General features: G+C 34.5%; 2 protein-coding genes across 8 annotated transcripts in view; one reads left to right on the forward strand and one right to left on the reverse strand.

Annotated features, from left to right (window-relative positions):
- Positions 1 to 35: 35 nt before the first annotated feature.
- On the reverse strand, positions 36 to 4,621 carry LOC100883335 (3'-5' RNA helicase YTHDC2). The gene is made up of 8 exons (XM_012291218.2): positions 4,421 to 4,621; positions 3,869 to 4,087; positions 3,611 to 3,804; positions 1,446 to 3,537; positions 991 to 1,377; positions 666 to 916; positions 255 to 595; positions 36 to 181 (listed from the first exon to the last, which is right to left on the reverse strand). Exons 2-8 carry the CDS (start codon positions 4,063 to 4,065, stop codon positions 170 to 172), a joined length of 3,474 nt encoding a protein of 1,157 aa, XP_012146608.1. The 5' UTR covers positions 4,066 to 4,087; positions 4,421 to 4,621; the 3' UTR covers positions 36 to 169.
- A 342-nt stretch (positions 4,622 to 4,963) lies between these two features.
- The window catches only part of ATP8B (ATPase phospholipid transporting 8B), a 69,867-nt gene continuing 47,534 nt past the window's right edge, over positions 4,964 to 27,296 (forward strand). For 5 of the 7 annotated variants that reach the window (XM_076532095.1, XM_076532093.1, XM_076532086.1 and 2 more), the window contains exon 1: positions 4,964 to 5,265. The gene's annotated coding sequence lies outside the window, so the exon portion shown is untranslated. The remainder of the gene's footprint in view (positions 5,266 to 27,296) is intronic. The other 2 variants (XM_076532092.1, XM_012291227.2) reach the window with 2 other exon arrangements.

Genomic DNA, 27,296 nt, shown 5'->3' on the forward strand with positions numbered 1-27,296 from the left:
GTTTCTTTTACCCTGTCGATTTCAGAAACAACCTATTAAATTTTTAAGAAATTTATGTAAATACACTAATACCATTGCATGTTCTTTTGTAATAAATTACATATAGGAACCAAGAGAATAAAATTTATCATTAATTTTACTTAATAAAATATTCTTCTTCCCACCAAATTTAAAAATTTCTCTATAAGAAAAAAAACAAATGTTACGTTACAATGTAAATGGTAATAATTGACATTAAAAAATTAGAAAATTACCTCTACAAAATCGTCCGTTCGTCTAGCATTGGCAGGATAATAATCAACGATTAAAGGACGAGGTCGTTGACCGATACCAGACGGCTGTTGTAGTCCACACGCTTGTTCCTCATTTGTAATAACACTTACTAAGGTACTCACTACCTTTTCATCTAACTGTGACATGGCTTTGTTCGGCGTCTTCATACGTCTTAAGAATAAAGCATTCCATTTTTGTCTTAAATGTAAAAAGAATCGGGCAGTTTCAGGATCTAGTTTAAATACCACCCAGTCATCAAGCTTGAATATCGTTCCTTCATTATTTTCATCAGCTTCAGAATCGGATTCACTCTCTGGTACCGCTACGATTTTAAAACGATAATACTAAATAGTCCAAATAATATAATAAGTGAAGTATGAATTAATTCTTACATTCAGCTTCGTATATTACATCTACCGATAACCTTGCTGGTCCACAAAACAATGCCACTGTTAATGGATTAACCAGTGTGGCCATTCTGACGTGACAAAATCGTCCCGTACGACTCATTTCTTCATAAAGTAACCAATCACATGGTAAAGTCTCTACATTAGCAGCGTGTGTTTGAGCAGATGTCATTCTCGGAGATTTCGGATAATCTCTCAAAGTCGATGATGGATGGAAGAATACTTTCACTTCTTTTCTGTAATATCAATTATCCGATAATAAATATACTACCTAAAATTTCAAAGTAGTAAATGGAATAAAATAACATACTGCGTTCTTAACTGCATGTGGTCTCTGTCTACTCTTATGAGATTCGGATATAAACCAGCAGTCAGAGCAGCTTTTACCACAGCCCAATTTTCGGAATTGGAATTCAGATCTCTGATATCTCCTGGCCCCCTTGCTCTAACAAATCCGGATGCACGAAGCTGCCCAAGAAGTTGAGTGCGCATTCCAACCACCATTTCCATCACGGCAGCAGAAATAAAATTTTGTTCGCAGAATGCACGTTCCTTACCACTTGCACGCGCATTCTGCCAGCCTTGAAAGGCTCGTAAAACAGCCATATGATCAGAATAGGTGTTGGTTGCAAATCGTTTACGAGCTGCCGTTGCAGCTCTTTTCTGTGATGGTTGTGAGGGTAAAACAAAAGGATCCCTGAAAGTTATCATGTGACATCAAAATCTTTTATAACCGACGTGTTAAAAATTACGGATTTAACTTACTTGTATGCAAGACTGCATACGATTGTTAAGACTGGGTCTAAACACTTCAGAACAACAGCGTACAGTAACATTTTTCCAAGTCGCGGTTCAATTGGTAAGTCAAGTAAATGACTTCCTAATTCGGTAAGGTCTTCCCACGGATCTAATGCGTCAATAGTTTTTAATAATTGAACCGCGTTTCTTGTTACCATATTGGAAGGTGGTTCTATAGCACGATCCAAAAATTCTGCGATAGGTGTATTTCCAGGAGCTAAATGTTTTGTATAGAGACACAATTCTTGCAACGGTAATCGTAAAATTTCTGGAGTTTGATAAGGCTGCATACTGTTGTATCGAATCGAAGAGAATAATCGATAACATATGCCTTTCCTACATCTTCCTGCTCTACCTTTGCGTTGCTTAGCACAAGCCTGAGAAATCCAATTCGATTTCAGCGTGCACACTCCTGATATGGCGTCAAAAGATTTTTCTTTAACCTTTCCCGAGTCGATAACGTAAACAACATCATCAATTGTGATACTTGTCTCAGCAATGTTGGTTGAAAGAATAATTTTTCTCGTTCCTAAAGGACTTGGTTTAAATACTTTCTTCTGATCACACGTTTGCATATTCGAATGAAGTATATATAAAACATAGCGTAAACCCTGATTCATTTCTCTCTCTTCATTATTTATTTTTTCTCTCATAGTCACGATATCATCGTATCCAGGCAGAAATATTAACAGAGAACCAAGAGGCATTTTCAAGTGGATATGCATAATTAATTGTAAAAGTAGGTCATAATTAATATTTTCGTCATTGAACGTATGATGATAGACATCTAGTAAAAGTTTATCTTCTTCTGAAAGCGAAACATCTTTAGCGTGAGTTATTGCGTCGTCTTGTACTGCACAATCGTAAGTTTTCATGTATGCTTCTATCAATTCTGCACATTCGGTCTGATTCATATTTCTGGCCCAATCTAACGCAGTCCATTCGTTGCCTGCTCGCAAATTTAAATTTGCGCCCAAATTTAAAAGTTGTTCTGTAGTATTGATACATCCTCTACCTGCAGCAACCATAAGCGGGGTTACAGATGTAGTGGAATGTTGATAATCTACAGAAACGTTTTCCGAAAGTATGAAATATAAAAGCTGTGCAAAATTATCTTCGCCACCGCGTAACCACGCATCAGAAATGCTTTTATCCATTTCTTCTATTAACCAAGGTTCTAATTTGACTTTCTCTGGGAGCGGTTCATTCTGTTGTGCCAAAATCGGAGCTGGCAACAAACATCTTTCATTCCCGGTATGGGATCCTGATTGCTGGGGCTTATATTGAGTCCAACTTTCTAAAAGTTTGCGTTGATCTTTCTTATTCATAAGTTCTTTTCTCTTTGAAAGCATTTCTTTTGTCATGTAACCAGTTATTTTTAAAACGTCTTCGAGAAAATATGTATCAACATCGTACGATCTACCTAAGACATTTATAACTGCACACTTGCTAAAATACTTTACAAAAATATTGACATCTAACGTAGCGCTCATAAGTATAAGTTTAAGGGACTTGTGTTTCTGCAGTGCATCTTTTAGCGCTATTAGAAGAAAGTCACAAAATCTGTCACGTTCATGAATTTCGTCCACAATAACGTGCGTGACAGTGCTTAAAGCAGAATCACCTGCCATAAGGGTTCTAAGCAGTACACCATTTGTGCAGTATGTTAAAAGAGTTTTTGGAGCAACTCTACTTTCAAGCCTAATCTGGTAACCGAACGTTTGACCAATTTTTTCGTCTCTCTCAAATGCCACCCTTTCAGCTACAGAAACAGCTGATAGTCTTCGCGGTTGAGTACATATAATTCTACAAGGTTGATGCCTTTGTTGACAGTGTTCAAGAATAAACTGTGGAACCTGGGTAGTTTTACCACTACCTGTTTCACCTCCTATTATAATCACTTGATTAGTATTCAAGGCATTAAGAATATCTTCTCTGAAGCCAAAAATTGGGAGAGCTTTACGATAGTTCAATACATCAAAATTGGTTTTTAATTGTGGTACTTGTGGTACACTATTATTTAACCTACCCATTGCTTTTGTACTTGTACTCACTGAAACTAAAAATATCAAATTATGACTTCTAATTTTAATAAGGTATGCTCTTTTATTACATATTGAAAATATTAATACCATCTGCATTAAGAGGTCGTTCTCTTTCGATTGGTGGCAGCAGATCTTGACATTCTTTATGATTTAATGGGAAAGTTTGCAATAAATTATAAATACTCTGTCTTGATGCCTTTTGCAATTTAATAACAGCATCAGATTGAACTATGGTTGACCCTTCTCTCTTGTACACAGTTAGGAAACGATTAGTACCCTTTCTGTTGGAAAAAAGAAATTTATTTTTAATGGAGGAAAGTTTAAACGTATCAATATTTGACTTACCCTCTACTTTTAGATTTTAGTCCAAGTTCATGAGCTAGTTTATGAATATAGGCTCTTTCTTCTGCTGTATATGAAGAAGGAAATTCTAATTCTTTTTGATCAGAAGTTTCTAGTAACTTCTTTAGAGTTAAATTTACTGCTATTCTAGTATCTTCACCAATAAGGGGACTCTTCTTGTGACGATTTCTACGTGGCATGATGAATGTTTAAAATATACGTCTGAAACGTACAACAAACATTAAGTTCCTAAACTTAAACTTTTATTCTATATTATTTTCTCAGTTTAATAAAATGAAATTATTTTAAATCATAAAGTAGCACTATCATTTTTTGTGTGTAACAAAGTGTAATTAATTAGGCACAGTTAGAATTCACAATGACCTTGGCAAAATGAATAAATGGAGCAAGTATGAAAATTCAAAAATAATAATATTTATTTAAATAATAAAATGATCAGTACATAAGGTTCTCGCAGTTGTACGCAATAAGCAACTTCATGATTACATAAAAAAATGAATACATTGTTATGAAGGAAAATATGTACAAACTTACATTATTAGAATGATGCTATCAAAGTACATAAGTCTTCGTAAGGACAATATTGTATATTAATGATTAATAATCAACTGTTAACGATAAAGGTTCTAATACTGATAAAAGTTTATGAAAATTGCGTTTAATAAAAATGAACCACATCTGATCTCTGATTCGCAATAAATACAGACAAATGTTTACGTCCTTCTCGATTATGAAACTCCCTCTATTTAAACGAATTAAACTACAAATTAAAATATTTTCGATCGGTAAAACTGTATCCTTCCGATACTACAGTCGAGCAATCTGTAAAATGTATTTGCGATCTGATTACATTCAATAATAGGTTATAAAATATTTAATAATTGCTGACTTTTTTTATATTGTACAAAGACTTTTAATATTTTGCATTGTCTGCTAAACAAACTAGTGTAACATCTCATGATAATTCAAAAGGATTCAGTAACTCGTTTCTTATTTTACAATATATCCTAGAGGGCATTAGAGAACAGCAGAATTTTTCGTGAGATCTTCAGTAAAGCTGGTCTTTAGCAGTATTTTGTCAGTGACCGTGGGACAGAAATTTATGTTGCATGATAAGTCTATTTCATATCTCGTCCATGCGTATGCACATCTCGAAAATGTTATCAGTGCAACGATGCATCAACAAAGTTAATCCAGTTCATCAACAGAGTGTGCTGCCGTCGTTTTTACGAGAGATCCGCAAAACAGTGAAAGCAGGCATACGGTCAAATACTGTTCCAGTAAACAATATGGCCGGTTTAGTTCGGTGCGCGGGTTATGTCGTCCCTATCGTTTCTTTTGAGTGTTTATTGTGCTACATCCAGGATTAACGATTTTCGGTAAGTGCATATTTTACAAAAGACATATAATTCTATGTAGAAAAATTGAATAAACAAGATTCACCGTTAAGGACTTTGTACACGATGATTGACGATTACGAGTATATGCCTTTCCGTCAATTACCGTCGGACTGTGTCTGAAGATATCGGTGAAATCTTTACAAAGATATTTATTTAACTTCCGGTAGATCCACTTACATGTTTACGCATGATATACATTATTGAACGTTAGAAAAGCTTTCGATGTCCATTATAGTGTCACGTTTTAATGTTTTTCACCGAGAACTTTAGTGACAGTCGAGATTTTAAATTGTGCAATATAGGCGATGTTTTTCTTTTACCTTCATCTGTGAATCGTATTGAAACGTATCAATTTGTCGCTGATCATACGTTATTCGCGAACTTGGCCGAAATTCGATTGGCACTATTCCTATAGCTCTAACGACGAGGATTAAACTTCGTGACAATGTAAGCGAAGCAACAGGTTTTTTGCCGAGAAACTGGCGATGACCTCCTGTTTGAGTACTGACTAGTGCATTTAGCATCTCGTATGTAATTGTTGTACGCGTTTCGCGTTAGCTTATTTTCGCAAATGTGGAAAACTGGATGGCATTTTGATAAATAATTAAAATACAGAAACGTTAAAAGTTGACGTTAGGAATAGTACATTATGCATAAAGCGGACAATATAGTTTTTCTATCGTTGCACTTTTTTATATCGAAATAAATATCTAGGCATTTTCATGAAAATGAAAGTAAAAGCAAATTTAATGCTAAATAAGAATAAGAACATAAAGCTTCGCAAAGTTTTATTATGTGACATACAATTTTAAAAGCAGCAATTTATTATTTTATAATTTTCAATCATTGTATAATTTTCCAAATGTTATAATTTTGTAAGTAATTCTTCTTTTTAGATATTGAGGTTTTTATTTCTAAAAATATGCATGCTTTGACATTTCATGCTAAGCTAGCGTGAAAAGAATGCCGGTATTATCGATAAGAGGATGTAAGAGATGCATAAACATAATACCAGATTTAAACAAGTACTAATGCATGGAAAAGTTGTTTAAAATGAGATCATTTCTTTAATAGCATGTCATAACTTTTGTTAGTCGTTTACGTAGCGTGTCGTGTATCATCATTAGATCAATTTTAAAACCAGGATGTAGAAACACACTTAAAGGATACTGCACCGTAGCTGCGGTCACTTTAATTCTATAATGTGAATTATCCTGTGCGCAATCTTTGCGCATGCGCATAAGGTGTCCTCCTGAAAAGAGCGAAAATTTAAATCATTCGTTCAGATTTTTCCACAATGAAATTTAATAGACAATTAATATCACGAATTCGTAAGTGTAATGTACGGATTTATGCATAGTTATTTGTTATTTTATTTATATTTTTGCGCCATGAATTATATATATGAAACAGTAATGATGTATAGCAGTGAAGCTGTGAAATATGAATCTTATTATAAATGAAAAAAATATAATAAAAATAAAAAGTAATTAAATGTTCTATGAATTATAGTGTTCGCAACAATTTAGTTAGCACTTAGCTGGGTAAACTGATATTTTTATCAAGAGTTGAATCAAGTGCACATATTTTTACTTAATCGCAAAGCCCGCGAATTTTTGAAACTTAAAATTTCTTGTAGCTACTCAAAGCTATTATACAATCGTTGCGAAAGGGAGAAAGGTGATCGAACTGTATAGAAAACGCAGTACGCATAACGTAAGCACAAATCGCGTTTCTCGTTTAGTCTCTAGAATATGTATCAGGATCCGGCAATTTACGCGCAACGCATCGAAATGATGTTCAGCTCGGATTTACCCAACGGTTAGCATGATTCACTTTCCATCACTGTATTCTGAACTTTACTTCTCGGCACCGAGATCGAAACAACAGTTAAGGTACTGTTCGTAAGTAAAACACGAGACTGTTATTCTAACTCGGGATATAACTGCGAGATAAAGAAAAGTAAGGAGATAAAAGGTAGAGGTTCGAAGAAGGACAGAGAAAGAGTTGGAATTTTTTTAGGGAAAGTCCATGCGTTTGTTGGTCGAGAGTGAGGCCACGTTCTCGTTGTCGTTCATTCAAGAATTACGTAAGTTAACGTCGCATCTGCTCGTTGTGCTTGTATGCCAGTTAATGCTCGGGCAAACGCTAAAGATTCCCATTGATTGGTGCCTGAAAAGGTGGCACAGTGAAGCTTCATCGTAACTGTGGTCAGTCAAATAAATTTCAAGCAAATCGATGAATCAATTCAACCAAACGTAACCCCTTTACTTTCATTGTCTACGCCATCTTCCAAATATAATAAGTTCAACTTTTCCAAAAATCATTTCAAGTTCACGCAATCGTGTTTAGTATTTACATTCGTAGTAAATGTAATAATGTATATAATCGTTTCTACGAATAATTAAAATAGACTCGTGTGGCGAACTTGATTGTGTCGTTTGGCACAGCTGTGTAGATAAACACGCTCGCATTTATCAATTGATTGAACGAATAGTTTATGCATATTTGTATGTTTGCTAAATACGGTTATCATGCTGTTTAAAAGAAGCAGGAGGAAGTGTATACATCGTTCGTCGATCTCGATAGCGAATCAATTGAGTTGGAAGCTAAGTGTACTTACAATCGTCGCGACATGCATTATAGGTGACCAATTAACCCTTGCTTTGCACTGCGGAGTCGCATGTACAGTCGAATATGAATGATTTGTTTGGTTAGGATTGTGAAATTTTTTTAGGTACCAAATTTTCGAATTTTATGGTTTGTACATTTCCAAGTTTTGGAATTTTTGAATTTTTGTGCGTTTAAATTTTCAAAATCTCCAAATTTCAAAATTTCATAATTTTCGAAGTTCCTAAATGTGCAAGGTTCCACACTTAAAATTCTAAAATTTCCAAATTCTCAAAATCTACAAATTTCTGGATTCACTTCCTACACTTCCAAATTTTCAAAATCTCAGAATTTAAAAAATTTCAAAATTCTTAAATATTCAGGGTTCCACGCTTAAAATTCTAAAATTTTCAAATTCTCAAAATTTCCAAATTTCTAAACCTTCCACTTCCTACACTTCAAATTTCCAAAATCTCAAAATTTCAAAAATTTCAAAATTCTCAAATATCTAGGGTTCCACGCTTGAAATTCCAAAATTTCCAATTTTTCAAAATCTCCAAATTTCTAGATCTTCCAGTTTCTATACTTCCAAATTTCAAAAATCTCAAAATTTCCAAATTTTCAAAATTCCCAAATACACAGGGTTCCACGCTCAAAATTCTAAAATTTCCAATTTTTCAAAATCTCCAAATTTCTAGATCTTCCAGTTCCTATACTTCCAAATTTCCACAATCTCAAAATTTTCAAATTTTCAAAATTCCCAAACATCCAAGGCTCCACACTTAAAATTCTAAAATTTCAAAATTCTCAAAATCTCCAAATTTTTAGATCCACTTTCTACATTTCCAAATTCCCAAAATCTTAAAATTTTCCAAAATCCCAACTCTCCAAAGCAGTAATCCACGAAATACTCTCCTAACCCATATATTTTTGAAAATCGATCCATAATAGATCATGACCCAAATGATCGACGCCTTCCAATACCGTTTAACAGATCGAAATAGAAAAAGACTTGTTTTGTCGCCACGGAATTTAAACGTTCGAATCCGCTCGAAGAACTCGCGAAGGAGATCCTTTCTCCTTCAAAGTCCGCGTCGATCGACCTTGGACTCGGAAACGTTATGTTCGTTTTCACTTGTTCGAATGTATAATTCGCGTTATGTAAATCTCGTCATATTACCTACCCGATGCTTCGCAATGCAGCAATTATCCTCGTAATTTCTCCTGAATCATCCACGAGTTGTTCTACTCCTACGACAATTGCTATCGTTACCAGGAACGTTGCTAATCACTGGTCTTGATATGCCTCGTAGACGATAAGAAAAATCATACATCCTGAGATAGATTCTAATTATCACATTCGATTATTTGCCTGAAAGTAGATTCACTCTGCCATTTCTTCTTTGGTCAAAATCAACGATTAGATATTAACACTAAACCTACCGGCATGCAATATAATGTGTACTTAATTTGAAAATGAAGTTAAAAAATAAATAAACAAACGACGAAACATAAATTAGAACACACATTTATCCTTTATCTTGATGAAAATCAATGCTGATTTCAAGGAGTGTACTTTAACAAAATGTGAACCTTATAATCAGAAATTTGTGGGGCGGTCATTTAACTGGTTTGGTAGTTTTAGTGTTAACTTGAACATTATATGTACTTTTACCCACCTGTTCTTCTGTGAGATCACCTATTTCAGACATTTTATTTTCAGCTAGTTTTTATACTAATTCTTACAGACATCAATTTATATCTTCTGTAGTTTACATTATTTTTATGTATAATAATGGTAGTTTGTAAAAATATATGTTTTAAAATAAACTTATTGAAAGAAGTTTGATTATTCTAATAAGGGTTGAAGACGTTCATTGCTGTAATCCTTCCAAGAAAGTGTTCAACGTCTCATGTCAAAGTACTTTTCAACAACGTCCCCTTTATTCACTAAGTTGAACCATATATGAAGAATGTTTAATAATTCAGATTCAGTTCAGTTCAATAAACCCAAAGCGCTCGTTAAGAGTGCATGAAGATACGGGTAATGTTTGAATAATTGGTAGAGTGTATTAATTAACGTTGTTGTCCATCTGTTCGCATTCACGATCGTATAAAATTAATAAGACATTGCGTTAACGATCGCACGAGTATGGTACCTCGTGTGACCTCAGGTCACACACATCGATCCTCCCACGTGTAAATAATGGACACATTCACGTGACTTATTCGCAGAGTATAGCCGCGAACTCTCTGCAATCTATTTACACTGGTTGTCGACGATTTCTAGCGACGAAATCGATTCGTTTTCAAGTTGCGACCGCGTAACACAATGTCCACGGTTTAGCCACTTCCGAATCATCGATCGACTATGAATTCCGCATAATAACGTACTTTTAGAAGGCACTAGGTTAAAACGTTTGTCGTTGTTCCGGCTTCTTATAAACTCGGGAATGTCTTCTGTTTAAGTTTTCTCACTGCTCAAACTTTGCGGGTCAGCTATAACCTACGTGGTGTTAAGTAGTTTGTGGGGCTTGGTTAGGATCCACGGTAGGTGGTGCTAAATTCTGGAGGAGTAGTTTCTTGGTTGCTGTTTTGCAGGTTTGAGGGTTTGGGACTTTGGTCTTAGGGAGGTTGTGAGTCTGTGGTTTTGGGGTTGTGAGAAATTAAGATTTGGGGAGTTTGGGGATTTGAGATATTGGGACTTTGGAGCTTTGGAACTTTGGGAGTTTGGGATTTTAAGAGTTTAGATAGCTTGAGAGAGTGGGACTTTTGATCTTTGGCACTTCTGTAGTTTGGAACTGTGAGACTTTGGAACCTTCAGATGTTTGGGATGTGGATATTTGAGATTTTGAGATATTGGACCTTGGAATCTTGGGACCTGGGAACCTTGGAATCTTGGAACCTTGGAACCTTGGAACCTTGGAACCTTGGAACCTTGGAATCTTGGGACCTTGGAACCTTGGAACCTTGGAACCTTGGAACCTTGGAGAACCTTGGAACCTTGGAATCTTGGAATACTGGGACTTTAGTACTTTGGAACCTTGGAACCTTGGAGAACCTTGGAACCTTGGGGAACCTTGGAACCTTGGAATCTTGGAATCCTGGGACCTTAGTACTTTGGAACCTTGGAATCTTGGAATCTTGGAGAACCTTGGAACCTTGGAACCTTGCAACCTTGGAGAACCTTGGAACTTTGGAACCTTGGAACCTTTGAACTTTAGGACTTGGGACTTTAAGAGTTTAGAAAGCTTGAGAGAGTGGGACTTCTGGTCTATGGCACTTCTATAGTTTGGAACTGTAAGACTTTGGAACCTTCAGATTTATGAGATGTGGAAATTAAAAATTTTAGGATTTCGGAGTCTTGAAATCATGTTCCTCTTATAGTTCAAGTTCAGGTACCTACAGAGATTTTGAGTTTTGGACTTTGAAACTTTGATACTTTGAAATTGCTGCAATTTGAAACTACAAGACTTCAAGACCTTCATATTATGGTTCTTCTAAAATTTATAGCTCTTCGATCTTGTAATTTTAAACTAATCTACTATTATGATTTTATAACTCTGTAATTTTACAGCCTTAAATTGATGATCCTTTAAAGCTCTTAATTTTTGCAATTTCTTTTCCAACTTAACTCTGTGAATTAAATCTTCACCATAATACTTTCAATCAAAATATACCTGAATCAGCAAATTCCCTTACAACAGCCTTTCAAAATCGTCCAAAACAAATTTCAATCTAATTTTACGAGGTTCCACATGTTCCATATAACGTAAAAATGATTTATTGAAGTAGTCACGCTTTTTTCACACTAATGTTGGAACGAAAGTTACGATTTCACGACACGTGAAGATTTTAAGTAATTAAATAGTAATCATGATGATGAGTCGAAGGCTGAGTTACTATTTCGACCTCGCCCGATTCGAGCTAAGCTTTTCACGTGTGTTTATCGGAAAGAAGGAAATAACGTGAAAGCTAAATTAACGAGTGTGAGAAACGTATAGTCGTTATCAATTGAGATAAACCATTGTTTTATCCGAGTGATTTAAGATTTCATTGGAATTTTAATTTTTCTACCGCGTTTGGAGATAGACGTTAAGTAGTTTATAATCATTTCTGTATATATGAGAAGTATGTAATTCATAGATAAGATATTTCTGTTCTACAATTTTTTGGACAGATTGTATACATCATAAATATAACATAACTTGTGGTTAGAGAGAAATATGTGGTTCTTTAGAAAAATTTATTTAAAAATATGTATTTGTGTTTGTAAAAAATATAGAAGGTCAAAATGATAAAAAATTATAAACGTCATTCGATGGTCTTTTCAATGTACAATTTTTATTTAAACAATTTCGATCTGGAGTTAATAATATTTAAAACTATAATAAGACTAAATAATATTTAAGTAGTAAAGTTACTGGTTCACTTTATGTTTTGTCATAGGAAAATTTGTATACTAAAAAAAGAAGGAAAAATGATATAAATTTTAGGGGGATCCTAGATTATTCCAAGGTCGTTTTTCTTGAGATCCTTTTTTCGTGACCATAATAAAATAATACATCAGTGTCCATTAAAGATAAAGGGTCACGCAAAACTGTCTTGAATGACCATCCACGAATTAGAAACAAATTATCGATACCAGACGTTTCAGAACTTGTTCCAATCAGAAATTGTTCCAAATTTAATCAATCACACTTCCATTATCAAAATCACAAATCACCTTCCCAACATCGCAGATATTTCTGATGGAATGTTAATTAAAAAAAGATTATAATTCATTCGAACATCACATTACCAAAGTATAACTTTGCAAAGTCATCGAAATCATCGTTTCGTTCGATTGTTATATCAACGAGACAATGCATCGTTGACGTGGGTTTATTCAGTTTCTTATGATTAGACAACCTTGACCATCGTCAAAAGGCCAAACGAAGAAGCAACTAACGTTATATCCAGCTTATAGTTAAGTCGCTACATTTTTTATTCGGCATCCGATTCCCTAATAGCATCAAATATTAGCTCGTGTATTTTCACCTTGAAATATTATATTCGTGCACGACTCGGTGACCATTATTATTTCTATCGTAATGAGACGGTCTATTGTCTTTGCGCGGCATAATAATGACCGGTTATGTAAGAAACGGTAATATTTTAAAATCCTTTCGGTTTTCCTTCGGTCAGGGCCAGATCTTTAGTAGTCTGGCAACATTTTTATATGTAATTCTAAATATTCGTTAGATGATCAAATTTTACTAATGAAATTTTGGGGCTATTAATATAATTCATTGAATTAAGCTTTCGATACAAAATTTTTACATTTGTATCAAATATTCTTTTATCATTTTACTGCAAATATTAATATATATAATGTTTGTATTATTTCCCTTCTCCAATACATTGCCTGCCAAAATTACCACCTAATGAGAATAACTCAGTGTCCTTATTCCATTTAATAAAATTTTCACATTTAGCACGTTTCTCTGCAGTCAAGTTAAATTTACCTTACAAGCTCCGTATAAGGATTACGTACGCAAGATAATAAGCAGAAAATTTAAATTAGGAATTGAATTGATCATATCTTCGCTAATTATTACCACAGAGCATCAGCGTGTTAATAATTCGTATTATCGTTAGTCGGCTGAATTTACACTGTTCGTGTGGATAAACATGTTGGTATTGATTAAAACGAAGTTCGTCCGAACATGAATGTTGAAGAAGACGAAACACAAAACGATAATGCACCTTCGCAATTTTCCAGTGTTCGAACATCGCAAATGTAAACATCTGACCTTTAAGCATTCTATCAGAGCATCCTGTATCTCCTGCTTCGAAAGTGCGGTATTAAGAAATATTAGTTGTACGCGTGAAATTTCGCCGCTTCGATAAAAATGTTACATTAATCATTCGGTGGCTTCGATTTCGAAGCGTCGTTTCTTTGACAGGAGCGCGAAAGTCAATAAAGCCCTATTTCCTCGGTGTTAGCGAACGACGAACGTGTTAAGAAATACCACTTAAGCGCATTAACTGTCGTCGCGGATGATAGAAATGTTACATTAATCACTCGAATCTTCTTCGAACGACTTATTCGTGGACTGGACTGCACAAAAGCGGTGCCATTTTTTAAATTGTTATTTCAATCAATAGGGTAAATACGGCAGTTTGTGCATGTGAAACTAAACAGGTTTCAACGAGGATGATATATGCTTTTATAAAAAGAAACTTATAACTTCATATTAAACCTTTTCAATTAAAATTCTGCAATTTATTATCCGTATTCTAGAAAGTATCTAAAGGTCATCTAGTGACAGTACAAAACGCTCTTGCCGATACGGCACGTGGCCATATAATGCGTGGGAATATCAGTCGTGACGATACGGTGCGTATTGATAATACGCGTGGCGATATACTGCGTGGTAATACTTCCCATGGTGATATAATGTATGTTGATATTATATGTGGCGATATAATGCGTGGTAATAGTACTATGGCAATATAACGCGAGGAAATTCTATCCACGGCGATATAACGTGAGGAAATTCTATCCATGGCGATATAACGCGAGGAAATACCATCCATGGCAATGTAGCGCATGGCAATAGTAATATAGCAATATAACGCGAGGAAATTCTATCCATGGCGATGTAACGCGAGGAAATACCATCCATGGCAATGTAGCGCATGGCAATAGTAATATGGCAATATAACGCGAGGAAATTCTATCCATGGCGATGTAACGCGAGTAAATACCATCCATGGCAATGTAATACATGGCAATACCACTATAACAATATAACGCGAGGAAATTCTATCCATGGCAACATAGCGCGAGGCAATTCTATCCACGGCAATATAACGTAAAGAATTACCATCTGTTCTAATATCACTCGTGATATAATAATGATAAGAATTGTTGTCGCTATTACATTATTGTTATCGACATAATCTTCATCACTACAATAACAACAATTATTATATCATAGTAACAGTAATATACTAACAATAATTATTCTTATCAACAATACCGATGATCGTATTAACATTCTTAAACCACCATAGAATAAAATTTTTGCTACGTGCACAAAGGTCGACGGAGGTTAAAGTGTCAATTCGCCAAAAATAGTGGGTTAATTCACCAATAGTTCCAATTGCCGTTTATTGCGTGTATGTACATGTATACGAACGGCGATTAGAGCGATGTTTAATCGAGGTAACATTCGAGAAATCGCAGAAACGAAGCGCAATTGGTGCTATCGTTTTTATTAGCAGTGTCGCCAGAATTGATCCCTCGCGATCAAAGTCGCCTTGACCGTGAGAATCAAAGCACAGGGTCTACAGAAAAAGAAAGCGATTTATAATGTTCATACGATAGTTGTTCACCAATAGTCGCTGATCTGCTGAAATATTAACGCTGCTTGCCCCGGAATCGGAATTGAAACTTTACAGGTGCGACGTAAATTGTAGCATAAAGCAAGGTTGAATAAGATAACGAGCCTCAGTGACGTTCGTGACGACGTTACGTGTAGACATTGAACGAAACACCTAGAATCTCGAAGGACAGCGACAAAATATATACAAAATATTTTTAATTACCGATGTTCTTATTCTTAATTACGACGAAGAAATAATTTGCTAGAGAAATGTTCTCAATTCGTTATTTGGTTAAGTTAGTTTAGACTCGATTTGATCGGATGAAGGTAGGTTAGCTTAAATTAAATTAGATTAGGTTAAGTCAGATCGGATTAGATGAATGTAGGTTATAGTGCATAAGTGTCTATTTTTGTTTGAAGTATAATATAACTTAATTTCATCAAAGAATAAACGATAAAATAACACGTTACTTTCTACGTCAGCCACTTATACGTTTTAACGATATTATCGATAGCATTATCGATAACGACTCCACTTTCCACGATACCCCCTGTTTCGCGCAAGTTGAGTTACGAGTTTGCATCGTTCGCGAATATCCTTGTGAAATTGTCGCATCGTATCTTTCCAACCCACATTCGAGGCGCAGACATGAAAACGAAGGAGCGGAAAAAAAGGGAGAACCGGACGAGAGAGACACGGAAAAAAATGTGTCCGCGGTTTGACGCAAACGGTGGTTATCCACGTCATCTGCAGAGGCTCGAAAGGAAGAGCGTGGCACTGTTATTCTTCGGGGTATTTTTACGCTTTCACAGTCAGGAAAATGTATACTAGCTGGACGATCGATCGAGTTTACTTCCTTCTTTTCCATTAGCCGATCCACGCCCCGATGAAAATCTAAAAATGAAAGAGAAAAAAAGAACCGGTTCATGTATCAGCGGTCTCTGCTCGACATTCATTAAATTGCACAACGCGGCTATCGATAAACACTCCGTTTATGATAATGAGAATCAATGCAGAATCCATTAGTAATGACTGGTAGCAGAGCACGTTCTGTCTCCGTTCTATTTTCCTCGGTTGGCTCTCTGCGTGGTTGGTACGCGTGCACCGTCGCGCGTTCCTCCCGGTTTGTTTGCAGAAATCCAACTGACATCATTAACTCGCAGGAATTAATTAATGAGCCAACCGAGACTCACGATAACTGCTCACGAACACTGATAGTAGATTACGTAATCACTAGACTAGACGTTTCTATGACACTATTTCGTCAACCTATCCCGTTACTTTTCGGTGCTCGTGCACTCGCCGGTGAGTGTGTGTCGGATGATACGTGAAACTAGCGAGAAAGATGCTTAAGTATGCGGGAGGACGAATCATCGTTAAACAATCATTGTCATGTTTCTCATTTGCCTTCCTTATTTAGAATACCTTTGGTTACTGACAGCTGGTACACTCGCACCATAGTATTTTCAAACTTCGACTTCAAATTTTGGCATTTTGAAATTTAAGAATTTTAGAATTTCAACTTGTGATATTACGTGTAGTAATGCAACGCATAATAATTTTATACGTGACGATATAAGGAGGCGATATAACGTGAAGGTACCTACTGTGGTGATATAACGCGAGGTTACACCACGGTTGATGATACAGCATATGGCAATATAGCGCGCGGCAATATTACGTATAACAGTGTAACGTGTAGTAATTTCACACGTGACAATACTACGCTCGGCGATATAACGTGTACAAATGCTACCTGTGGCAATATCACGCGTAATATATTACGTGTAGCAATATAACGTGTAGAAATGTTATTCGTGGGAATATGGTAATACCAAGTATGGCAATATAACGCGAAATAATACCACGCGTGGCAATATAACGCGAAATAATACCACGCGTGGCAATTAAACGCGAAAGAATACCACGCGTGGCAATATAACGCGAAATAATACCACGCGTGGCAATATAACACGAAGTAATACCACGCGTGGCAATATAACGCGAAATAATACCACGCGTGGTAATGTAACGCGTAGTAATACCGCGCGTGGCAATATAACGCGAAATAACACCACGTGTGGCAATATAATGCGAAATAATATCACGCGTGGCAATATAACGCGAAGTAATACCACGCGTGGCAATATAACGCGAAGTAATACCACGCGTGGCAATACAAGGTGAAATAATACCACGCGTGGCAATATAACGCGTAGTAATACCACGCGTGGCAATAAAACGCGAAATAACACCACGTGTGGCAATATAATGTGCAGAAATACTAGCCGTGGCAATATAACGCATGGTAATTCAGCAAGTAACAATACTACACACGGCAATATAACGCATAGTAATTTCTCGCGCGATAATTTAACAAGTGACACTACCACGTGATAATGTAACACATAATAATACGATTTTTGTAACACACTCTAAAATTAATCTTCATAATTGCTGTATTCCGCTGGTAGTATGCACGACTAGTTGATTACGAACAGGAGTAATTAAAAACGATATCTATCTAAGAGATCCCATGCATGTGCATCATCATTGTTGTGCCGCGCTTATAAAATCACTAATACCGACAATACTGGAATTCTTATCATTCTATTCCCTTTCCGAGCCTTATCTTATCGACTCGTCGCATTTTCAACGAATCTCCGTAAATATCTCGTGGAATCTCAGAGAAAAACAGGCTCTATCGCTCGAGAATCGAATCGAGCGGTCAATCTAGGTAAATCTCAAACTATTACGTAAAAATAATTCGCATAGGTTTTCCGTGTCTAATATAAACGTAAACAGTAATTAAAACGTCCGACACTCTGTCGTTATAAACTTAACATCTCCATTTTCTGATATCTTGACGTTGAAAAATAACCGAGATTCGTGAATGAATTCGCAAAAAACACGTATCATTTGCATATCATATAAGGTGGAAATAACGAGAAGAATAAAAAAACCGCTGACTGTTGTGTCAATTTGTACATCACACTATACAAGCCATCCCAACATGATTCAACAAAAAAGAGTATGATACTATGTAATAAAACAATAAAATTCTGTGTAGTAAAATAAAATGTACAAAATATTCTCATAAGCATTTTGAGAAAATTATATTTGTTACTATGTTTGTTATATTTGTTAAAAGTTTGTTACTATGTCCATAAGAAAATTTGTTCGTAGAAAACAACAGTTTCAACAACTATTTAATTTGACCATTACAAACTACCAAACGAAATTATTAATATCGTTGAAACTATTATCAGTCTTTACATTAGTGATAAGACAATAGATTTAGACGGAAGTACAAATTTATGCATGAGTAACTATATCGTGAAGAATGCTGACTCATACAGGCTAGTGACATCAGTAATCATATTCGTCAGTCCATACATTAATTGTTAAATGAAGTAATTGTAATGATCATTTTGTACCAAACTTTCTTCCAAATATTTTTAACAATTTTTTAATACAGTTCATATATAATTATATAACATGGTAATCTTTATGAATATGTTACGTCTACATTGTGTATACATTTCATGATCTCATCGCAAGAGAACCGCGTTAAACCCGTATGACGTCACGTTGGTTCTTCTAATCAGTGTTTTTTTGCGGTGTCCTGTAACGTGCTCTAACAACGATATCGAAAGCCTTACGTTTCTATTTGCATTAGCACGAACTAACTTAACGTTTATACGTTTCCACGAATTTTTATCGTTCGATCGTATATCGTCCGTCGACTAAACGAGAAATATATAAACCGTCGGAACAATAATCGGTCAATAAGCGAATGTTCTACGTGAAATATATCGGATATCACGATGCCTTGAGATTCAAAATGATTTACACGAGACGATCAAACTGCACTGTGTACAGTCACGACAAAATTTAAATTACACAGAGAAAATTTGGGGATTTGATATATTAGGGGTTTTAGAGGGATGGACTATTGGAGATTTGGGGGTTTATAAGTTTAGGAAATTTAGGGGTTGGGAAATTTAAGACTTTGAAGATTGGGGAATTTGCGAATTAGGAAATTGGGGGGTTGAGTATTTGAGGAGTTGGAAATTTGGAAATCTGAGAATTTTGTAAATTTGAGAATTTGGGAAGCTTGAAATTTGGGAGCTTGAGAATTTAGGGAGTTTGAAATTTGGAAATTTGAGAATTCGGGGAGCTTGAAATTTGGAACCCTGGAAATTTGGAAATTTGAGGATTTGGAGAGCTTGAAATTTGTAAATATGAGAATTTGGGGAGCTTGAAATTTGGAAACTTGAGAATTTGTGGTACTTGAAATTTGGAAATTTGAGAATTTGGAGAGCTTGAAATTTGTAAATATGAGAAATTGGGGAGCTTGAAATTTGGAAACTTGAGAATTTGTGGAACTTGAAATTTGGAAATTTGAGAATTTGGAGAGCTTGAAATTTGGAACCCTGGAAATTTAGAAACTTGAGAATTTAGAGAGCTTGAAATTTGAAAATCTGAGAATTTGGAATCCTGGAAATTTGAAAATTTTAGAATTTGGAACCCTGAAAATTTGAAAATTTGAGAATTTAAAGAGCTTGAAATTTAGAAATCTGAGAATGTGAAACCCTGGAAATTTGTAAATTTGTGAATCTGAAGAGCTTGCAATTTTGAATTTGAAAATTTTCGTCTCCTACTCAATATCAAAATTTCAAGGTACATATGTGATCTTGTCCGTTCACTTGTCCTTGTCGAAAAGAAGCCTTCGCTGCAGCAGAGCATTGTACTCAAACGCGTTCCTTTGATTTCGTGCAGTAGTAAACGTCGATTTAAATCAGACAAGCGTGTGCTCGTTTCGAGCTTTACGCGTTCCCATTAATCTTTCACGGTCAGGTTAATTGAGAAAACATCTGGGTTTATTAGAAGAGAATTGCTTTTTCTTATCCAACAATACGACTTGCATTGCGCTGTTTATTCAGTGAGTTCGGATTCTAATAGAATTTCGAAATCGAGTTTTATTGTATTTCAAAATTATTTTTTAGGTTGTTTAATTGCTAAATTTTCAAGTTCTTAAATTACACAAATTTCTAAATTTTCAAAGTTTCAAATTTTTAAATTTTCAAAGTTTAAATTTTCAAGTTTTAACATTTTTTAATTTTCACATCTCTAAACACTTTTAAGTTTCTAAATTTCTGAATCCTCAAATCCCATAATTTTCAAATTCTCAATAAAATTGAATAACTTGTCAATAAAAGGAATATTCTTTATTTTCCATTCAGTTATTTATTCCCGTTATTTATTTATTGGCATGTAACCTCCATACGAAACAATAAGTTCAACTCGCATTATAGATTTATGACGTAGATTCATGCTTATAGAGTCATTCATAAATTCATGCGTTGGTATATCCATTCATCTAATCGTTCACCTATGTTCACGTTTTCTTTCATTCATGTAATCATTCGATATTGAATTATCACCAGATAACGATTTAACGTCGTTAAATCATAACACACTCTCTATGTTTCTAAATGGACTATTCAACGTGTAAGAACTTGATATTTCATAGAGTGTGTTAAAAACGGATTACTTATATACTACATCAAGCACAATCTTTAAAATACAATTTCATAAAGAATATTTACAATACAATTTCATGAAGAATATTTAAAATACAACTTTATGAAGAATATTTAAAATACAACTTCATAAAGAATATTTAAAATACAAATTGATGAAGAATATTTAAAACACAATTTCATAAAGAATATTTAAAATACATTTTCATGAAGAATATTTACAATACAACTTCATGAAGAATATTTAAAATACAATTTCATGAGGAATATTTAAAATACAAATTGATGAAGAATATTTAAAATTAAAACTGATCTAAAAAATGTATAATGTAAATTGATAAAGGATATATAAAATACAGACTGATTAATGACATTTAAAATAGAATTTCGTAAAGAATACTTAAAATACAACTTAATGAAGAATATTTACAACACAAATCGACGAAGATTATTTAAAATACAACTTCATGAAGAATATTTAAAATTCAAACTCGTCAGGAAAATGTATAATGTACATTGATTAAAGATATTTAAAATACAAACTGATTATGGGAATTCAAGGTAAAAATCGATGAAGATACAACTAAAAAAAATATATCCAAAGACCAGACAGCCCTTGAACTTTTTCAACGTATATTTTAGTCGTTCCATTGAAAGAATTCGCATGTCCATTGCGAATAACGCGCAATGGGGTTCGCTTCAATATAAAATTGTAAAGAATTGAGTGACAACATCAAAGACGTAAAGAGCATCATTGTAACCGGGGCAACCCCCCTGTGCTGACCGAAAGGGTAGGGCCGGAGATAGAAGAGGGTGCGGCAAGCAATCACAGATACTGTTCTACTTAGCTTAGCCTCTGTTTATTCGATCTAAGCGTGACCTAATCCTCAGCTTTTTTTATTAGACCTGCGTTCCTAAAAGATTATCACGCGACGATAAGAAAATCAAAAAAATGCACCTCGTCGTTTCTAGGAATTTGCCCTGTAAATAATTTGCTTTATCTTTTCCCATTTATTTTGTCGTATCAATTTCTAATTTTGTTAGTTGTGGTCATACTGTTAGTCACTTTACTAATAGTTTTGCCACTCTTTATATCAGATGTTATATTACATATTATTAATTATCAAATTTATTAGAATGTTCGATGATTTACGTTTTCAGTTTTAAGTTTAAATTGACAAATTTAGGTTTGTAAATTTTTTGTTCATCAATTTTCACGTTTGGAAATTAAAAAATTTAGGAATTCAGAAATTATTAGGTTTCTGAATTTTTAGCTTTCAATTTTTACACAAAAATATCAGGTTTCTAAATCTTCAGATTTCCCAAATTTTAAATTTGAAACTTTAGATTTGAAATTTCTGCAATTTAAAATTTTTTAAATTCGAAAATTTCCCATCTTCACACGTCCATACTGTTTTAAATCATCCCAGAAGAATAAATATAGTAATATAAAAATAAAATCCGCAGTCTATTAATTAAATACAAAAATTATTGCATTTAATTTCTGTACTTCAACACGTGCTGAACTGAAAACTCCTTTATATAAAAAGAATATTAACAAAACATTTTTCCCACGATTCGAAAAGTACTAGTTCGATAAGAAAATAAATATTACAAGCTACTCAAAAAATTAATTAACGAGCCACCGTTTCGTGGAATCGTGACGCTGTGATCGAGAACTCTTCGTCGTTCTTAATCGTGCGTAAGCACTTCTTGCTTTCAGTTTAATTACTCATTGAAAGGTATATTAATCTAGCGTTATAGCTTGATATGTGTATACGTATCATGTGTCGTTTGCATGAAAAGCAGAAGCGTTTCATATCTCAATATGTTGATATTACGACAGAAATGAAACATCGATAATATGGATAAGAGATTAATTTTTAATTAAATCTAACAAATTCACCATCATTGTATTACTTATTAAAATTTTACAAGAATCGAGGTAAAGTTGGTTCAGTAATCTTTTAACTTATTGTTAGATTTCTCAGTATCTCCACAACAAAGTTAAAATCAATTGTACACCTGTTCCTCAATTGACAAAATTTCACTCTTACATAATTTTTAAAGTAGATAAAGAAATTGATATGAGTGAACATTTGATAACAATGCAAGAATAGAACTTTTATATTCTTGATTTTTTGTTGTACTGAAAAATTTTAATAATAAATTTTTAGCATTTTTTTTGGGCTCAAATGAGACCAAACCCAACTTACGTTGAACTATATCTATTGCTTCAATTAATGGTAATTTGTATGATTTCCTAAGAAAATACTAAAATACCTATCTTCACCAAAAATAGGTGTATCCTCTCACAGAAAATAATAATAAATAATCATCGTATGATTTTCCCAGGAACGTATTTTCTTAAGTGATCAAGTTAATCTAATCTTTCGAGTGTCGCGTCACATTTGCGTGATCATCGTTCTCCAAGGAACGAAACTGTTAACAAAACCAATGTCCTACATACGCATCCATTGTTCAGAAGTATAATGAACGGCTGTCTTTACCCCTTTTAGTGGCTCGTAACACATTGTGGCCTTGCGAGCTGATACAGTGTCAGCGTGACACGGTGCACCAAAGATAAGGTAATTATCAGTCACGCCACGGTATTCGAAAACGGACGCGATTCACTGGCAAATTGTACTTTAATTCGTGTGCTAATTAGCCGAGGAAACGATTGGTATCTGCCGGTCGATCGACAAATCGCGGACAGGAGCTATTCTCACGATTAATAACCGTATCTCGTTCGAGTTCCGTTCAGAAACGTGTCGAACGATGATTGCGTTTTAAGGTCGCAGGTCGTCGGAACTGACCCCTTCATCGAATCGCGAATCTCGCTCGACTATTCGCGATTGTTCGCCTGTAAACACCGATTGCCTTCGTTCCTATGCTAAAACGCTTCCCGATGGAAATTGGGATGAAATAACTCGTACGTGCACGCCACGGGTAAATACTGACCCCTTTATTACAACGGACATTGTAATACGAAAGTTCGTGCCACGAGTTATCGGACGTTCATTTTAATTCTTAGGATTAGAGTGGAAGATTTTTGGAAAAAAGGGTGTTAACTGATGTGTGTGATTTTTCACACATGTGGAGCTGTTTAACATTTGCTCCCACAAAATTTTTTTTTCTTTTTGGCAAAAAAGGAAATGTTGCTTGTACAAATATTCAATACAACTTTACTGAGCAAATGAAACCTTTTGTTATAATAAAAATAATACATATCTTCATGTTACAAACTTTAATACACATATGAGTACGCTGGGAACACATGTGCACATTTTGTGTCTTATGAAAATGTACTCATATGAGTACACTTGGGAAAAATGGAAATAAAAAATAGTTCAGAACAAAAATTGCAGGCTGCATATTTTACTTATTTATTGTCAGTTAAGCACTCTTAAAGGAAACATGTGGACGAAGAAAATTACACATATGTTTTACTTCTTTATTTACAAGGTGAACATCTTTATACAGAAAAAAGGAATATGTAGAAGGAGAATACGTGTAAGTTTGTCTAAATAAGAACACACATTAAAACTTAAGTGGACGACAAAGCAGAAACACAATTAACTGTTACAATAAAAATCTACAGATTTGGTGACGTTCTCACGGTCGCGATTGACCATCGCTAAAATGTCACACGACATTAACCCATTAACCTACAATTTTGCAGTTGCGTCATTCGCACCTAATTGCTACAATGTTAAGACAGCAAAAGAAAGTTAAATGTTAGGTGTCCTTGATCATGCGATTATAATAGAAATTGTAGATATAATGGAAATTGACCCCAATAGTTGGCAGTGAAGACTTTATCACATGTGAACTATAAACAAACATTCGAAGTATAGAAACAAATCGTACAAATATTACAGTTCAAAGAATCAAAACGCAGAGCGATATTAAGTCTGACAAGGAGATCTAAAATTGAATTTAAGCAGAGAAATATGTTGGGTTAACGGAAACCCTTCTTCACCGTTCGAAGACGAGTGACCCAGTTATGTTTGAAAGGTAGTCGGACACGTGGTTTGGCAAATGGTCTCTACCGGACGTATTCGGATTGAATGAAACAAATTCACTCTGACAGAGCAAACAGAACACAGTCGTGTCATCTTGCGATAATGTATCATTGAGTTTGACGTGATCGTGTTTGACGTAGACTCAAACGTAAAACGCACGAGGGCCAACTATGACGATAGCACGTTTCGTCGAACTGTTCATTAGTTCGTTCGGCACGCGATCGTGGTCACTCCATTTCACGTATTATTCATAAATATTACTTAACATCGAAAACCACGTTCCAGGTCGTTACCTTATGATTTAATTATTCACGGAAGAGAACGTTCTGACAATATAATTATTACAAATTCGAATATCCGATAAAAATTCTGTGGTCGTAAATATGTTATGTCACGTTGGGTCGCTGGAAAATATGTTATCTGAAATGGAAATGTATTTAAACATTCAGTGTCGCGTCTTTTTTAATTCATATGCTCAATTACCTGATTGTATCATACATTTTTGAAGATTAGCCTTTTCGGTATTTTGAATAATTTGGGATGGTTGAAATGTGGAATTGGAAATTAAGCTTTTATATTGTGGACAGAGATACTATGATAATTCAAAATCTATTGAAGGTACTAAATTTTGGATTTTTCACGCAGAACTACTGTTACCGCACTGTTATTTTAATCACTTAGATGTGCAATTAACTCTGACAAAAGTGATTTGCAGATTTCTTAAAGTAACTAAAATTGTGACAAGTACTTGTGGAAGTATTTTGGTAATATTTAATGTTCGTAAATGATTAATCGTTATTTAACATTCTTAGGTATTTAGTTAGCGAAAATCCGTGATCTCTGTTCGCATGGTTGGGACAATTGTAACATCAGCGGTCGAGGTCGAAAGTTACAATCGATGGGAATAATGAGTATGGGAGTAAACAATCCATAGATGCGGGAGATAAGGAATATTACTGCATTGAATGTGTCGATTCAAACAGTTCCAATGAAAAATAGCTGCAATATATTAAATACAACAATTGAGCAAATGAAGAATATTTTAAACAGTATTATATTATATTTACCACAATTGTGAATTTGAATGAATTACTGTACTTAATAAACTCTTTAATTCTAAACAAAATATTGTTACTCTTAACTAAACATTATTTATTACAAATAAAAAATACCGTGGTCAACTAATCAGCTAACTCAACGTTGTCACAACTTTCTGTCTAATCTTGGTCTTATATAGTGATTGAATAATACGGAATTTATGAAATGTTATTTTTAACGTTGCTGTTATGTCTGCGTCGCCTTCGACGATCACCGATTATAGATATCGGATAATAAGAAATATGGAGATGATTTTCCTCGTAGCGTATATCGATATTTTTCCCTTCTGAGCCTGCTGATAAATATTTTTAATTCAGCTGCACAAATTCATGTTTAAAAAATCCAAGTATAAACGTTATCTTCAAGTTCCTAAGAAAAACAAATGAGGATTTCCTATTTCAAAAGACTATTTGTCACAAGAGAATTTGCGTCAAAGTATCGAAGAGTTGAAACGTTCCTTTGAGTTCGTCAATTTTATAAGTGAAGTCATGCAACAAACAAGTGGATAGGAATACCAGGAGATATTAATTAATGCGAGTGATTATGCGATCAATTTTAAACGGACTGGCTGAAAGGAAGGAAACGGAATGAATAATCATACGTGACCTCGATATCAGAAGAACAAAAGCGTTTCAATTAACTTCTCCATAGGACTCCAAAAGCGTAATCGTAGCTACTTTCAGTTCAGCTCAGTCGGTAGACTAATGAGGATGTGCTTCCGCGAAGAACTTGTACCTAACATGCATTATGTTAAGTAGATTACATCGTTCGCATCTTCCTTTCCTAATTTTACTATCAGATTCTACGAAATTCGGAAATTCACGATCGACATTTATTCGCCTTGTAACGTCTCACAGCGTTACAAAACTTAATTGAGAAATTGTGTTTACTCTTCACGATAGAAGTTGTACTAATCTCGGTAGTAGCGGAAGTTACGGACAGATATTACTGTGTTGAAAGAGTATTATGGCAACAGATTTTTGTGGGATGTTATTTGGTGGGTAAATAGTTTGACAAGGAATTGGAGTTTGGGAGTTTAGGAATTTGGGAATTTTTTTATTTGAAGGTTGGGGGATTTGGGAATTTGGAATTTTAGATATTAGGGTATTTGCTAGTTTGGATTTTGGAAATTTTTATGTTTGGAGAATTGGGGATTTGATAATTTAGGATTTTGGCTATGGGGGTATTTGCTAGTTTGGAATTTGAAAAATTTTATATTTGAAGGTTTGGGGATTTGGAAATTTGGAATTTTAGCTATTTGGGGTATTTACTAGTTGGATTTTGGGAATTTTTATGTTTGGAGAATTGGGGATTTGGTAATTTAGGATTTTGGCTATGGGGGTATTTGCTAGTTTGG

Source organism: Megachile rotundata, chromosome 5, assembly GCF_050947335.1.
Source record: "Megachile rotundata isolate GNS110a chromosome 5, iyMegRotu1, whole genome shotgun sequence".
In the NCBI taxonomy this organism is placed as follows: domain Eukaryota; kingdom Metazoa; phylum Arthropoda; class Insecta; order Hymenoptera; family Megachilidae; genus Megachile; species Megachile rotundata.

Excerpts from the sequence above, each read along its gene's own strand:
- LOC100883335 (XM_012291218.2), bottom strand. The coding sequence starts at position 4,065 with ATGCCACGTAGAAATCGTCACAAGAAGAGTCCCCTTATTGGTGAAGAT. Across the intron at positions 3,805-3,868 it reads CTAAAATCTAAAAGTAGAGG|AAAGGGTACTAATCGTTTCC; the intron begins GTAAGTCAAATA and ends TTTTTCCAACAG. Across the intron at positions 3,538-3,610 it reads ACGACCTCTTAATGCAGATG|TTTCAGTGAGTACAAGTACA; the intron begins GTATTAATATTT and ends TGATATTTTTAG.